The sequence below is a fragment of the Castor canadensis genome, chromosome 10, assembly GCF_047511655.1.
Source record: "Castor canadensis chromosome 10, mCasCan1.hap1v2, whole genome shotgun sequence".
Lineage (NCBI taxonomy): Eukaryota > Metazoa > Chordata > Mammalia > Rodentia > Castoridae > Castor > Castor canadensis.
The window spans coordinates 112,647,566-112,663,370 of NC_133395.1; the positions used below are offsets into that span (position 1 = coordinate 112,647,566).

At 46.3% G+C, this 15,805-nt stretch overlaps 2 protein-coding genes across 21 annotated transcripts in view; one reads left to right on the forward strand and one right to left on the reverse strand.

Moving 5' to 3' along the window:
* Positions 1 to 11,828, forward strand: part of Cacna1d (calcium voltage-gated channel subunit alpha1 D) — a 322,522-nt gene extending 310,694 nt beyond the window's left edge. For 18 of the 20 annotated variants that reach the window (XM_074043939.1, XM_074043946.1, XM_074043944.1 and 15 more), the window contains 6 exons: positions 386 to 412; positions 1,452 to 1,598; positions 2,602 to 2,765; positions 5,140 to 5,261; positions 9,025 to 9,345; positions 9,756 to 11,828. In XM_074043939.1, coding sequence (XP_073900040.1) covers positions 386 to 412; positions 1,452 to 1,598; positions 2,602 to 2,765; positions 5,140 to 5,261; positions 9,025 to 9,345; positions 9,756 to 10,049 — 1,075 coding nt within the window. In that variant the 3' untranslated portion in view covers positions 10,050 to 11,828. The remainder of the gene's footprint in view (positions 1 to 385; positions 413 to 1,451; positions 1,599 to 2,601; positions 2,766 to 5,139; positions 5,262 to 9,024; positions 9,346 to 9,755) is intronic. The other 2 variants (XM_074043941.1, XM_020151688.2) reach the window with 1 other exon arrangement.
* Positions 11,829 to 12,283: 455 nt separating this feature from the next.
* Positions 12,284 to 15,805, reverse strand: part of Chdh (choline dehydrogenase) — a 38,137-nt gene continuing 34,615 nt past the window's right edge. Inside the window, exon 9 of the mRNA XM_074043960.1 lies at positions 12,284 to 15,742. Coding sequence (XP_073900061.1) covers positions 15,324 to 15,742 — 419 coding nt within the window. The 3' untranslated portion in view covers positions 12,284 to 15,323. The remainder of the gene's footprint in view (positions 15,743 to 15,805) is intronic.

A 15,805-nucleotide genomic window follows, 5' to 3' on the forward strand; every position in this document is an offset into this window, starting at 1 on the left:
TTGAGGATGATGTGGTCTCTCTTGCAACTATATTATCTCTGCCATTACATGGTGTAAGCAGCCAGAGACCGTATTTAAGTGAACAGGGATGGCTGTGTTGCCATAAAGCCATATGCATAGACAATGAAGTCTGAACTTCATACATTCACATAAGATGAAATGGTTTTCTTCTGATGCTCTTTTTTTCAGCCCTTTACAAATATAAAAATTGTTCCTACTGTACTGGTTATACAGAAACAGGTAGCAACCCACATTTGGCTAGTGAACCATAGTTCACCCAGCCGCACTCTAGGAGGTATCCAGATGTCTGTACTTTAAATGCTGTCGGTTAAATGCTTAACTTCTGTGTTCTCCCTCCCTCCCATGTCATGCCTTTCCTGGATAGAACCCGCTATTATGAAACTTATATTAGGTATGTGCTCGTCACCTCTGTTTCTGTGTTTAATCTTGTGCTGCCATGTTACCAACTGGCCTCTCTGACTGCTAAGAAATGAGAATAGTTTCTTTGTGCAAAGTAGCCTGTTAGGTTTTCATACTTCAGGGCTGTGCCCTCAGGGATCAGAGGTTGTTGCTTCTGTCTAGCAAAGAACTCCAAGGTCATATCTGCATAAACTCTTGCCATCCAAGGACTGGTGACAACATGCCAGGTGTGCCCCACAGGGCCTGCCTTATAGTGCTGGAACACTCTGGCTGCCTTTAGGCAGAATTGTCATGCTGACTTAGGAAGAGCATGACCCAGACCTCCTGAAAAGCAGGTATTAGATCTCCCTGTCACCCTCAGTGTGTGGAGTACACTGCATATGTGCTAACCTGGGTTGACTTGCAGGTGGAACATTTTGTTTGAGGCAGGCGCAGATAGCTCTTACACCTTCATTATTTCCGCTGAGTTTAGGAGTAAGGAGTAAGAGAATGAGGTATGCTGAGAAAGCAGGCTCCTCCTTTGGAGAGAGGGTTGATGGCCTGAGTCTGCTGGTTCCTGGGAGATGACATCCCAGCCTTTGAACACTGGAGACATTTTCTATGAGCATCTCCTGTAATACAGTATACAGAGCTCCTCTGTGATACAGTGGAGTCAGCAGCAGGAAGGCCTCTGTCCCAGGTTCTGAAGTCAGTAGATGGCAGGGGACACTAGAGTCTTTTCCCCAGGGCTAAGGACCATTGTGTGCAGTGTTTCAAGTCTGTCTTCTTCGTTTGTTCTCCAAATTACATCTGTGCCAAGGCCTTTGGGCACAATGGTTCAGCCCCAGTGTTGTCCAAGATACTGGGAAAAACACCCCTCCCCCACACACATACAGCATCCTTGCCCTGGCCCTGAATGGGGGCCCACTGCACTGTGGCAGGTGTGCACAGGGAAAGGCAGTTGCTCCTCCACAGGGCTGAGTACTGTGCACAGAGGCTTGGCTGCAGTAATTACATGCTGTCAGGCTCTCAGATCTCTTTCCCAACTGCAGGTCTGACTCAGGAGATGAGCAGCTCCCAACTATTTGCCGAGAAGACCTGGAGATACATGACTACTTCAGGGACCCCCACTGCTTGGGGGAGGAGTATTTCAGTAGTGAGGAGTGCTGTGAGGATGACAGCTCTCCCACCTGGAGTAGGTAAGGTGCTCAGAAGTCCAAGCTTGCCCCTTACACCTCCTACTCAAGGGACTGGGGGTCACCTATAGCCTTACCTGAATTATTCCAAAAAGCAAATCAGGAGCACAGGTTCCAAGAACAGGGCCACAAGAGGGAATGAAGGTTGTGTTTTTACCCCTGTGGCCTTGTCTCACTAGGGGCCTATGGAGCCCTTTCCATAAGACCCACATCTTTTGAAAGATGAGTTTGTTTTACTTGTTTTGTTTTTAACTAACTGGGAGGTCCAACCTGGGGGCTGTGTTTGTATAGCAGCCTGGCCAGCCTGTAGCTTAGCTTTTATCTCAATGAATAGACCTTGCTTCACAACCACAGATTCTAAGCCAAATGGACCCTGTGTTTCCTTCTCCAGGCCCTTGCTCATACCATGTCCGCTGCTTAGATACCCTTAGCCATCTCTGTGAGCTTCATTCCACTTTCTTTAAGTGCCTTTCTTTGCATTTCCCTGCCTGGAATTGAAATGTGACCCCATTCCCCAAGCCCCATACACACAAAAACCCCACCTTCTAGAACCTTCTGTGTGCCTCTCAGTAGCATGGCTCCTCTCTGCTCTTCAGCCTGCGTTGAATATATGTGCTTGTGCCATTTCCTAAGCTCCTTGGGAGTGGAGACCATGCTTCACACACCTCAGTGTCCCTGTGCCTCAACTGGCACCTGGCAGAGGACAGGCCCTCAAGACAGGGGTCTTCAACTGATCAGTGAACGACAGTTAGGCTGATAGTGTACCTGTGATCCATATCTGCCTTAGGCCCGAGGCTGGTCAAGCAATGGAAATGACCAATACATTGCTGATCATTGGCCTCCAGTCTTCCTGCAGTGGTCACTGATCTCCATCTGAAATCTTCCATGAGGACTGCCTTGTTCTCTTTTAGTCCTACTGAGGTGGGGAGTCTGTTGGAGCTACGTGACAGGTTTGTTATCCAGAATCTCATATGTGCCTTCCCTTTTGGCCCTTTCTGATTGCCAGACAAAACTACGGCTACTACAACAGGTACCCAGGCAACACCATGGACTTCGAGAGGCCCCGAGGCTACCATCACCCCCAAGGCTTCTTGGATGATGATGACTTGCCTATTGGCTATGATTCCCGGAGATCTCCAAGGAGACGCTTACTACCTCCCACCCCAACATGTGAGGCCAGATTTCTTGTTTGGGGTGAAGGCCACGGAGAACACTGTGCCTATCTCCCCTGACCCCAGGGATGCATGATGGATTTGCCCTGCCAAGTCAGGGGCTGTTAGTTCTCAAGACTATTACTCTGGGTGGACAGTAAATTAGCTTTCCTTTCTGTCATCTGTATCACCTGTGATGAAGCTTAAACCATATCAGCACTGTGGTTGGCTCTCTTGGAGCATAGAGACAGGCAGTATGTGGCCCTGAAATTGCGCGCGGGCGCACGCACGCGCACACACACACACACACACACACACACACGCACACAGGAAGAGGTTTTTTGTCTACATGGTATTGCTTGACTCTGTCTTGAGAGGCAGGCAAGATATATTTGTACTTCTGTTGTGGTCAGGTCCATCCCATTCCACTATGGGGACATGAGGAGGAGTATGGGCTCAAGTGCAGAGCTGGACTTGCCCCAGACCTGTCTCACAAGCCCCTGCCTCTGAGGACCCTCTGGAGATTCTTGGTATCCATCTCTCTCCTTCGTCTCCCACCAAGGCTTACCCTCATTTCCCTCTTTCTTCCATCTCTCAGCTTTGCCTCAGTCTGCCAGGGCTCTGTGTTCATGGGGCAAATTTTGACCTTGGTAGTCACCTCCAGGATAGGCACTCCCCTTCTGGGGTCAGGAAATCCATCCTGCTGAGAGGGAGATTTCCTACCTTCCTCCTTCAGCAGTGGCGTAACTGGCACTGGCAGATCCAGGTCACCCAAAGCAAAGAACTGGACATGTGGACATTTTAATGTTTCTGAGGAATAAAGCTTAATTTTGAGCAATAGTCCAATCAGTAACCAAAATAGCCAAGACACAAAGGCTCCTGAATCTGTAATAAAGTGAGAGGTGGGTGGTGCCTGCCTGTGCCTCACTTCAGCTGTTGCATGTCCTGCCAGGGAGTGGAATCAGACCAGTTTCCGTGGTTAATATTTAATTGGTAGGCCCAAACACATGTTGCTGAATGGAGCCATTCCATTCCCCATAAATACTAAATGAAGCATGTGCATGGCGGAAGCCCTTTGCCTTTGTAGTTCTTGTTGCCTTCCTTGGGCCTTTGTCTTTGCTTACTCCCCCACCCAGACAGCTCAGTAAACACATGAATGCTGCCAGCCTCAGGCCCAGCAAATGCTGGAGAGTAGCCTGAGTGGGCAGGGGCAACTACCTGCTTCTTCTGGAAGAAGATTGACTCTGCTGTGGGGCGGCTCAGACGTTGGACATGTGCATTGGCTTGTGTTCTCAATGATCGTGGAAAGAGTACATCCTCCAGAGACCCTTGTGCAGAGGCATACCTCATGAAGAGATCTAGGGACTGTATTAGACACAGAAAGGCCCTGGCTGCCTGGGAGGGAGTGAAAGAAGGCTTTGTGATGGAGGCAGCTGTCAGGTGTACATAGCATCTCAGGTAGGAGGCTCCAGCATGTCCTTCAGCAGGCTGGACAAGGCCAGCTGAGAGGTCAGCCTGGTCTTCATGTGCAGCCCCAGGATGACCAGGAGGCTTTGTGGGACCAGCCCCTGAAGTTTTCCAGGACAGGAAGTAGAGGCCTGTATGGTTTGTCTGGGGTTGGGGAATGCCCTGTGACCTGAAAAAGAGAGCAAGAAAGGGGAGACTGCGGTAACACAGCCACTGTCTGGCAAACTGTATGTAGGACTTCCCGAAGCCAATCCCAGTAAGGGTAGAGGGGCTTCCAGGAGGAAAGCCTCTGGCTCTGTCAAAGGGCCTCAGAATTCAGACTGATACCCTAGGCCTGGTATCCTGTGAAGCTGAAAGGTGTGGATCCTCTTATCATCCCTCAAGCTGCGAGAGCCCCATTTGAAGTGACTCTCGGCAGATACACACGTTATTAGAGCCATTCTTTGCTTCCTCAGTGCTAGTAGGCTCGGTCTTTCCCAGCAACAATTTGCTTATTGTGTGGTTGAGCTGATGAGGGCAGACAGATTCCCTCCCTTTAAAACAGAGGTATAAACATGGGGCCACAGAAATGCATAGGGTGTCTAGAAGACAAAACGAGGACAGTCAGGAAATACCTGCAATTGTAGAATGACTCATGTGCTTGTTCCCTGTGACATTTCTAACCAGGGCTTCTCACTCAGCACGAATGTCCTATAGGCTGCCTGAAAACAGGCATACATTTAAAAGTAATAAATCTGTACTTTTTAGAAACATCCCTCAGCTGGGCTGCTTTTCCCATTTTCTCCTTGAGGGAACTCACTACATAATGCCTTCTCTTGTACATACTACTTGCTCCTGTGAACATCCAGAGGGCCACTCCAACTCCTGAGAGATAGTGTCCAATGTCCAAGGGCCTGCCTCACTAAGCGTGTGCTTTGCCTTCTTAGCCCACCGGAGATCCTCCTTCAACTTTGAGTGCCTGCGCCGGCAGAGCAGCCAGGAGGAGGTCCCGCTGTCACCAGTGCTCCCCCACCGTGCGGCCCTGCCTCTGCACCTGATGCAGCAGCAGGTGAGCCACACCAACCCTGAGTAGGCCCCACCTGAGACATGCCCTTCCCTTTGACTGCTGGCACCTGGAGAGATGGAGAGAACCTTCACCTCCAGTCTGATTCATCCCTTGGAGCAACTCTCCTAGTTACAACCTCTGGGTCACAATCTGCAGGGGCTCCACAACAGAGCCTGGTATAATCTTTTTTTTTTTTTTTTTTTTATTTTTATAATCCTTTTATTTTTTTTTTTCATTTTTCTTTTATTATTCATATGTGCATACAAGGCTTGGTTTATTTCTCCCCCCTGCCCCCACCCCCTCCCTTACCACCCACTCCACCCCCTCCCGCTCCCCCCCTCAATACCCAGCAGAAACTATTTTGCCCTTATCTCTAATTTTGTTGTAGAGAGAGTATAAGCAATAATAGGAAGGAACAAGGGGTTTTGCTGGTTGAGATAAGGATAGCTATACAGGGCATTGACTCACATTGATTTCCTGTGCGTGGGTGTTACCTTCTAGGTTAATTCTTTTTAATCTAACCTTTTCTCTAGTTCCTGGTCTCCTTTTCCTATTGGCCTCAGTTGCTTTAAGGTATCTGCTTTAGTTTCTCTGCATTAAGGGCAACAAATGCTAGCTAGTTTTTTAGGTGTCTTACCTATCCTCACCCCTCCCTTGTGTGCTCTCGCTTTTATCATGTGCTCATAGTCCAATCCCCTTGTTGTGTTTGCCCTTGATCTAATGTCCACATATGAGGGAGAACATACGATTTTTGGTCTTTTGAGCCAGGCTAACCTCACTCAGAATGATGTTCTCCAATTCCATCCATTTACCAGCGAATGATAACATTTCGTTCTTCTTCATGGCTGCATAAAATTCCATTGTGTATAGATACCACATTTTCTTAATCCATTCGTCAGTGGTGGGGCATCTTGGCTGTTTCCATAACTTGGCTATTGTGAATAGTGCCGCAATAAACATGGATGTGCAGGTGCCTCTGGAGTAACAGTCTTTTGGGTATATCCCCAAGAGTGGTATTGCTGGATCAAATGGTAGATCGATGTCCAGCTTTTTAAGTAGCCTCCAAATTTTTTTCCAGAGTGGTTGTACTAGTCTACATTCCCACCAACAGTGTAAGAGGGTTCCTTTTTCCCCGCATCCTCGCCTACACCTGTTGTTGGTGGTGTTGCTGATGATGGCTATTCTAACAGGGGTGAGGTGGAATCTTAGTGTGGTTTTAATTTGCATTTCCTTTATTGCTAGAGATGGTGAGCATTTTTTCATGTGTTTTTGCCCATTTGAATTTCTTCTTTTGAGAAAGTTCTGTTTAGTTCACCTGCCCATTTCTTTATTGGTTCATTAGTTTTGGGAGAATTTAGTTTTTTAAGTTCCCTGTATATTCTGGTTATCAGTCCTTTGTCTGATGTATAGTTGGCAAATATTTTCTCCCACTCTGTGGGTGTTCTTTTCAGTTTAGAGACCATTTCTTTTGATGAACAGAAGCTTTTTAGTTTTATGAGGTCCCATTTATCTATGCTATCTCTTAGTTGCTGTGCTGCTGGGGTTTCATTGAGAAAGTTCTTACCTATACCTACTAACTCCAGAGTATTTCCTACTCTTTCTTGTATCAACTTAAGAGTTTGGGGTCTGATATTAAGATCCTTGATCCATTTTGAGTTAATCTTGGTATAGGGTGATATACATGGATCTAGTTTCAGTTTTTTGCAGACTGCTAACCAGTTTTCCCAGCAGTTTTTGTTGAAGAGGCTGCTATTTCTCCATCGTATATTTTTAGCTCCTTTGTCAAAGATAAGTTGCTTATAGTTGTGTGGCTTCATATCTGGATCCTCTATTCTGTTCCACTGGTCTTCATGTCTGTTTTTGTGCCAGTACCATGCTGTTTTTATTATTATTGCTTTGTAATATAGTTTGAAGTCAGGTATTGTGATACCTCCTGCATTGTTCTTTTGACTGAGTATTGCCTTGGCTATTCGTGGCCTCTTGTGTTTCCATATAAATTTAACAGTAGATTTTTCAATCTCTTTGATGAATGTCATTGGAATTTTGATGGGAATTGCATTAAACATGTAGATTACTTTTGGGAGTATAGACATTTTTACTATGTTGATTCTACCAATCCATGAGCATGGGAGATCTCTCCACTTTCTATAGTCTTCCTCAATCTCTTTCTTCAGAAGTGTATAGTTTTCCTTGTAGAGGTCTTTCACATCTTTTGTTAGGTTTACACCTAGGTATTTGATTTTTTTTGAGGCTATTGTAAATGGAATTGTTTTCATACATTCTTTTTCCGTTTGCTCATTGTTAGTGTATAGAAATGCTAACGATTTTTCTATGTTGATTTTATATCCTGCTACCTTGCTATAGCTATTGATGATGTCTAGAAGCTTCTGAGTAGAGTTTTTTGGGTCTTTAAGGTATAGGATCATGTCGTCTGCAAATAGGGATATTTTGACAGTTTCTTTACCTATTTGTATTCCTTTTATTCCTTCTTCTTGCCTAATTGCTCTGGCTAGGAATTCCAGTACTATGTTGAATAGGAGCGGAGATAGTGGGCATCCTTGTCTGGTTCCTGATTTTAGAGGGAATGGTTTTAATTTTTCTCCGTTAAGTATAATGCTGAGCCTGGTATAATCTGAACCCAGGGAGCTGCAGCCACTTGCCAAATTCCCAGTAATCGCTGCTGCTCTTTATTTGCCCCTAGAGGTGGTTCCTCCATTCAGGCATTCAGGGAGCCCTCTGTGTGTAAGTCCTGTGGTCACAAGGTGGGCGGGCTTCCCCTACAGGTCAGGGGAGCCACCTGTCCACAGGAAGGCAGCAGCCCATGGCCAATCCCAGTCACCAGGGCTCTGTCTCGAAGACAAGAATATAGTTCTTTTTCTTTCTGAAAATAGCTCATCAAAAATGCTATCCATTTGTGTATGCTCAGTAGGGGCCAGTCAAGGGGGATGCCAAGCACACAGCACCCAACCAGTCAATTGGCAGAGCCAGGTCTCTGTGGGGCTCTGACTCTGGGTCCTGAGCACATGAACACTCAGTGGCCATTTCAGATTTTCTATTCAGGTCTCTCTACCAGCTTTTTACTTCTCTGCCTGAAATAGTCATAATAATTGTACTTTTATCCTGTGTCATCATGGAAGGACAAATCTTTAGAAAACCCAAACCACCAGAGACAATGAGTCAAGAAGGCATGGAGGTCTCTAAGGGTCACATGGTTCACCCAGACCAGGCCCAGGTCTTTCTTGTCTCATCTGCCTCCTCTGGGTGGCCATGGCTTCCTGTTTGGCTATGGATCTATGCTGTTGACACGGACAGGTTCAGTGTCCCTCTCTGTAGAGTGGGTATCCTGAGGTGAATCTGCCATGGTGGAAGTCTGAGATGCAAGGTTTGTGCCCAGTGCTTCAGGGCAGACAGAATGCCCGTTACAGGATGAGCTGCACTAGGGAGAAGAGAACCAGCTAAGTTTTCCATGCAAGCTGGAATCCTCAGTTTTTCAGTGGCCTGGGTGGTATGTTCCCACAACACAACTTGCTCATCTTGATTCTCCATTATTCTGAAGCAATTAATTAGTAACTGAAAACTCCATGGGCACAGTCATAGGAAATGCTTTAGGGCTTTGGGGGAGAGGAAACAGGTTTCCCTGCTGACTCACTGAAACTTTTCCTGCATGCTCACGTCCTTTGATAGTGCTATGCTCAGTCTGTTTAAAGGGGCCTGAGGCCCAGACCTCAAAGGACCTTGTTCTGCTCATTCTCCTCTCTCCTCTCAGATCATGGCAGTTGCAGGCCTCGATTCCAGTAAAGCCCAGAAGTACTCACCGAGCCACTCAACCCGGTCTTGGGCTACCCCTCCAGCAACCCCTCCATACCAGGATTGGACCCCATGCTACACTCCCCTGATCCAAGTAGAACAGTCAGAGTCATTGGACCAGGTCAACGGCAGCCTTCCATCCCTACACCGCAGCTCCTGGTACACGGATGAGCCTGATATTTCATATCGGACTTTCACACCAGCCAGCCTGACTGTCCCTAGCAGCTTCCGGAACAAAAATAGTGACAAGCAGAGGAGTGCAGACAGCTTGGTAGAGGCAGTAAGTATTACTCTCAGCTACAGGAGGGCAGAACCATGGAGAGCCTACCACACGTAGCAGGAGAGGGCCATGGTGATGGGTGTGGGCTCCAGAGCCAGGCAAGAGACCTGGGTTTGAGGCTTCTTAGCAGCAGGAGTGGTATTTAAGACCTGAGTGAAAATTGGCCACCTTTGTCTTCCTGCACGCTCTGCCTGCTGGCTGTTGTTACCTGTTCGTGCTGTTTCTCCAGTGGGTTTCATTCCTGTTGGGCCATATAGAGTGTTTTGACTCCATGACATTTTCAAAACTGAGGCCATTATACCATTAACATCACGTCTGAAGTCTTATAAACACAGTTGGGCTGTGTCTAAAGAAACACATCATGCATTGAGTGCCTTGTGATGCTCACACCTTTGGTCCTCTTTCTACAGGTTCTGATTTCTGAAGGCTTGGGACGCTATGCAAGGGATCCAAAATTTGTGTCAGCAACAAAACATGAAATCGCAGATGCCTGTGACCTAACTATTGACGAGATGGAGAGTGCTGCCAGCACTCTGCTCAACGGGAGTGTGTGTCCTCGAGCTAATGGGGACGTGGGACCTGTCTCATGCCAGCAGGACTATGAGCTCCAGGACTTTGGTCCTGGCTACAGTGATGAGGAACCTGACCCTGGGCAAGAGGAGGAAGACCTGGCGGATGAGATGATCTGCATCACCACCTTGTAACCCCAGCAAGGCAGGGCTGGTTCTGGCCTTGGAGGGATGGAGGAGGGCCAGGGAAAAAGTGCCTCATAGTTAGGAAAAGGTTAGGCACCAGCTGGGAGGAAATACTCAATTAGACTTTTGTACAAGTGAGGTCATACCTCAAGGAAGCCATAAACCTGGTAGGAACTGGTTCCCAGTGTCCGAGCACATAGTGCACACATGCTCAGGCCCAGCCACAGGAGATGGCAGGTCCAGCTGTCTCAAGAGGACGGGTGAAGAGGGCAGACCAGCCCTGCCCAAAGGTCCAGAAGGCTGCCAAGAAGTCCATGTCTCCCTACCCAGGGCACCTGCCCAAAGGCGCAGGGGGAAAGGTTAAAGGTGATGACAGTTACCACACCTGTGTCATTACCTCAGTCATGGGTCTAGCATATCCATTTTTAAACCCCTCTCCCCCAACACTGCTTCCTGTTCTGAAACAGTTTGTATCAGAACCTAGCTACCAGCGGTCATCAGAGGGGAGTGGGACCTGACAGACAAGGTTTTCTGTTATGTGATGCCAGTTTACACAAGAGAACATCACTCAGATGGTCAGTTCTGACTGTCATGCTAAGGGCAGCTGTAAACTGGAATAATGCACTCGTAACCAGGTAAACTTAGATACGCTAGTTTGTTTAAAAATTATAGATTTACTGTACATGACTTGTAATATACTACAATTTGTATTTGTAAAGAGATGGTCTATATTTTGTAATTATTGTACCGTATTTGAACTGCAGCAATATCCATGGGTCCTAACAATTGTAGTTTCCCACCAAAATCTAGAAATTATTAGCATTTTTACTTGGGCTATACAGAAGTAGAAGAAATAGAGCCAATTCTCACTTACTCAGTGAAAATTCTTTGGGGATAAAACTTTGAGTTTGAAAGAACTTGACACTACAGAAAATTTTCTAAAATATTTTGACTCATTATAAATCCATCTTTACACAAGATATACAGGATGACTATTTGCAGTCTTTACTTTGGGCAAGAGTTCTATGATTTTGATATTGTATCTTTTATCCACCATGGATTGCTACTGTCCTAGGTTTGGTTTTACTTTCATAACCCTCTGGTAAGTCAGTTACAGAGCAGGTCCAACTGGCTACCCTTCTCTTCCCCGCCCCCCGCCCCATGGCATCTATTGGTCTGATTTTCTCTGCTGCAGAAATAATCACACAGGTGAATGAAGCATGTCTGCTCTCATCTCCCAGGGACTGGTGGTGCTGCTTGTCTTAAAAAATAAGGGGTCATGGGGCAGGAGGTGGAGGGAGCACCATGGTGACTTCTAGGGTTAGAATGTTGGGTCTGTATAGATCGTCCTGTTGCCTTTTACAAAATGTTGCTGTGTTGTGTGTTCTCTTTGAGGGCTATTATATGCAATTGAATGAGGGCTGAAGTTTTCAGGAGAATGCACTCACTCCAACTGTATGTCCTGAGAAGAACCCACTTTGGCATCCTTAGAACTGTCAAGGCTTCCTTTTCTGTTAACAGAATCATGCTGATGTCATTGAGTTACCTTGGCAGGGATTCCCTGTAATCAAAAAGACAGGTAGCAATTTGGGTTCAAAATTTTTAACTAGTACATAGACAACCTGTCATTTTTTTTTTTTTGTAAATAACAATACTTTGTTATAAAGACCTCACAAACCTCTTCGTAAGACATTCTTACTTGAGATCCAGGCAAAAACATTTCAAGGTTTGTAAATGAATATTTCCTGACATAAAGCCTTTTTTATTAAAATGTTCTTCAGAATAAAACTGTGTAATAATTTCATTGTATTCAGGAGCTCTCCTCGCACAGAGCTGGCTCTGCCAGGGACAGCTTCAGAGGGGCAGGTGCTCTTGGGGCAGCTCTACAATCAGGTAGCCTTTTCTATCCTCAGGCATTGATGCCAACGCTAACTTCCTACAGCTGCCAAGAGCACTGCTTCTCCAAAGGGCTACACCACCATCGGCATTGCCTTGGACTCTCTCTGTTGGGCATTGGTCTTTGTGTGGCTTCACATCATCAGGCCAAACTTACCACACGGCTGCACCACTTCCCATTATATGTCTGATTTAAGCCTGATTCAACCTTTTACCTAATATTAAATTTCTCTTTGCAAGAAAAATTTGAAGTTGTAGAGCATGTTTTGTTTTAGGAAAAAGTTTTAAGTGTGAATTTCTTTAGTTTCCCCTCCCTACCCAAAAATGACTTGTGTCCACAGGAATAGTTCATTTTAGCTTCTTTAATCTTATTTTTAATATCATGAGTAGAAATGGCTACTGTGATTTAACTGACAATCAACAGCAAGAACCTCGTTAAGAATTCTTTCTGCTCAATGTGTTGACCCCAGTTTCCATCCAGACAGCCGGACCCTGCCTAACAAGGTGGTCCTTCCCAGTTCTGTTGCATTACAGAATCCACTGAAGGCTGGGATGGGCAGGTCTCGAAGGTACCAGGAGCCTGTGGCTGCATGAGGGGAGCTTGTAGCTAGATGTATCACCCATTTTACAGCAGCCATGATCTTAAAAGAAGTCAGAAGTTTATTTCACATAGTGTACTTTTTATGGTTTAAAGTATCTTTGCCAATTACATTTCCCTACAAGCTTTTATTTTTAGAATGAACCATTAATTTACTTGTTATAAAAAAAAAAAAAAGAAAGCCATAGAGCTAGTGTCATACATAGACCCCTGACTCCAGCTCTGCTTTTGTTTAAAAGGTTATTTTTGCCTCCTCTTCAAGGGACGTGGAGGGCAGATAAGGAGGATAGTCTGAGGATATCCTGGAGGAATAAGCCAGTACACATGGGCAGGGCATGTAGTTTTTCCTCCTTTTTAAAAGAAGAAAACAAAAACCTTAATTAGATCTGATGGCATGTTGGTTTATCAGTGGAAATATGGGGAAAATAAAAAACTTTTGGGGCTGAGGGATATTGTTTGGCCAGAGAGAAGAATCTATTTGAATTTATGGAAATTATTATTCCTGCAGCTTGCGCTGGAAATAGAAAGGCTGTATGTCAAGGTACCTCCACATCCTGCTGGCAGATGTGCCTCTCCCCCTACCTGTCAAGTACTATTTCTGCTGATACAGCAAGGTAAACACAGCTTCTTCAGTATGGCAGGGCTCCTCAGAACTCTAGGTCTATGTGTAGCTTTCTGACCCTTCCAAGCATTTATTAAAAAGCAGTCTTTCCATTTTCCATTATATACTTTTATGGCAAGGGACCTACATACCAAAGTCTACCTGATTCCCCACAAGACTGAGTCTAGTGGGGCCTGTGTGCATTCCACTTTGTAACTCAAGCAACTGAGTGCCATTCTCCCACTCTGGTTCCCTCAGCCAGTAGCCCTCTCTTCTTGGATGAAAATCTCCCCTCACAGCAGTGGGACTTCTGGACAGCCTTGCTGTGTGCATTTGACACTATGGGGGAACTCACTCATGCATCTGTCCTTTGGCTTTGGGCTGGAGAGAGGAGCAGCCATGTTGGCCCATCAGGGCTCCCTTGAGGAACCCTTCACGTCAGAATGTATGGTCTGTGCCTGAACCCAAGTTTCCTGCTTGACTCCTGTGGATTCTAGACCCATGACAATCTTATCTTTTGAAACTAATTTTCTTGCATCACCAAGTCGTGGAACTGTGCCTCAGTAAGTAAAGGTGGGAGAGGGGCCTAGATGTCACTGAGCAGCATGCCAGACAGGTCCTTCTTATCTTAAAATACAGCTGCCATTGTCTCAGGGGATAGAGATGGTGGAACTAAGTGACGGTCACCTGCTCCATCTATATCTGTACAGAGTCAGGTCTGTGACTCCCCTTATTTGTGCCTCACTTTTTGCTTCTTACCCCTGCCCAGAATTCACACCCCTCTGACAGGAGAGTGGCACATGGTCTCAGAGAGCTGCACTACTACTGGTGGCTCCCAGGCCGAGGATGGATGGAGGTAAAAGGCCTACTCTAAGAAAATTCTAGGTCTGCCAAGAAATTCTCCATCTTGACCTTCTCTTGAAACAGGAAAAAAACAAAAGGCAAGATATAGGTAAGAGCTGCCTAAAGTTTTAAAAGGAAAGAGAACTATGATGCTTTGCTTCTTTCGATTTTTCTCAGAAATTTAAGTAGGGTTTATGGGGCCTCCAAGGTCTGCAAGACATCTCAACCCACGCCAAATCTTGGTGAAACCTGGAATTCCAATTTTCTCCTCCTTATTCTGGGCCCAGCACTGTGGGTTTCCTTACAACAATTCTTTTATTTCCTGCTATAGAGGGTGGCTTTGAACATCTTCAGAAATTTAGTTTTCATTCCCTCATAAACAGTCAGGGATAAGGCATCTCAGTTCAAAAATAAGTTACTGGACTATAAGGACATTAGAAACCAAAGAACCCATGTAAATTGTACTTGTCCGTGGGTTTTTGCCAATTTTTTTTTCAGTTGTACTTGGTTTCTTTCCATCAGTCTCAGCACCACCCTGTCTGTTCCCATGGATGTCTAGAGAATAAGAATTCACCAGTCCTGTCTGTTGGGGCAGCTGCTGGGCTATTTGCCAGAGCTGCTGGGAAAAGTCCTCTCAAGCTTGCTGCCTCAGTACGTATATCTATATGTATTGGCTCTATCGTAACATCTTTTTAAATGTTAAATCATGAAACCTTTGCTAGGAGGGCCAAAGTGGCCAGAAAGCCTCTCCTCAGCCCTTTTAATGAGAACCACAGCACTAGAAAGGTAAACTGGGAGACCCTCAGTCACCTGACTGAGTCCCTAAACCTCACTCACTCTTGAGTGGACTCACAATGGGAAAGAAAAGGAGAGCCTGGATTTCCTCCAGCTAGCAGTTTTCCCCTCTGACCAGGGACACTGGAGACCATGTCCCAGCTCGGGCTAAGCGAACTTGTGCATGGCACTTGGCCTCAGCTAAAGCTTGCAACACAGGTCTGGAAGGCTCATGGCCTTCCCTCCTAGGACTGGCTTTAAACCACTCCTGTCAAGGCAGATGGACACATGACAAGAATTACCCCTCCTCCTCTACTGGCCTCCCTTCCCCTCTGCTGTTCCCCTAGGAGGTGAGGAGGAAGGGCCCCAGCCTGAATGCTGGACTTCCTCAAAGGGCCCACAGGGAAATGTTGGGGCAAAGAAATTCAATTCACTGACCAGTTTTCTAAGACCAGTTCTTAGCTATGAGTAGATGTTCTAGACAGTTTCAGGAAAGGACATTTGGAGCAAGAGCTGGGCTGGTCATCCTCTTGGTTGCCAGGGGCTTTGTCACCCTCAGGCAGTGAATGCCTTAGCGCTGGGTGGCCAGGGTCTTGGGCTTGTAGACAGGAACATCCTTGTCCCAGAGTGCAGGTTTCCCCTTAATAATGTCAGCTGCTTTCTCTGCAATCATGACTGTGGGGGCGTTCAGGTTGCCACTGACCACGCTGGGCATGATGGAGGCATCGATGACCCTGAGATTTTCTACCCCAAGGACCCTGGTCTGTGGGTCTACCACAGCAGTGGGATCAGATGGCTGGCCCATCTTACAAGTACATGAGGGGTGGTAGGCGCTGTCAGCTTTTGCCCGCACAAAGGCATCTATCTCTTTATCTGACTGGACATGGCTTCCTGGCTGGAGCTCTTTCCCCCGGAATGGAGCCAGGGCTTCCTGTGCAAAAATTTCTCTGGTCAACTTCACACACTGACGGAAGTCCTCAATATCAGTGTCTGTGGAGGAGGAGAGACAGATGAGGCACCTGCCCTTGTCATGCTGGCCTACTAGAAGATTCA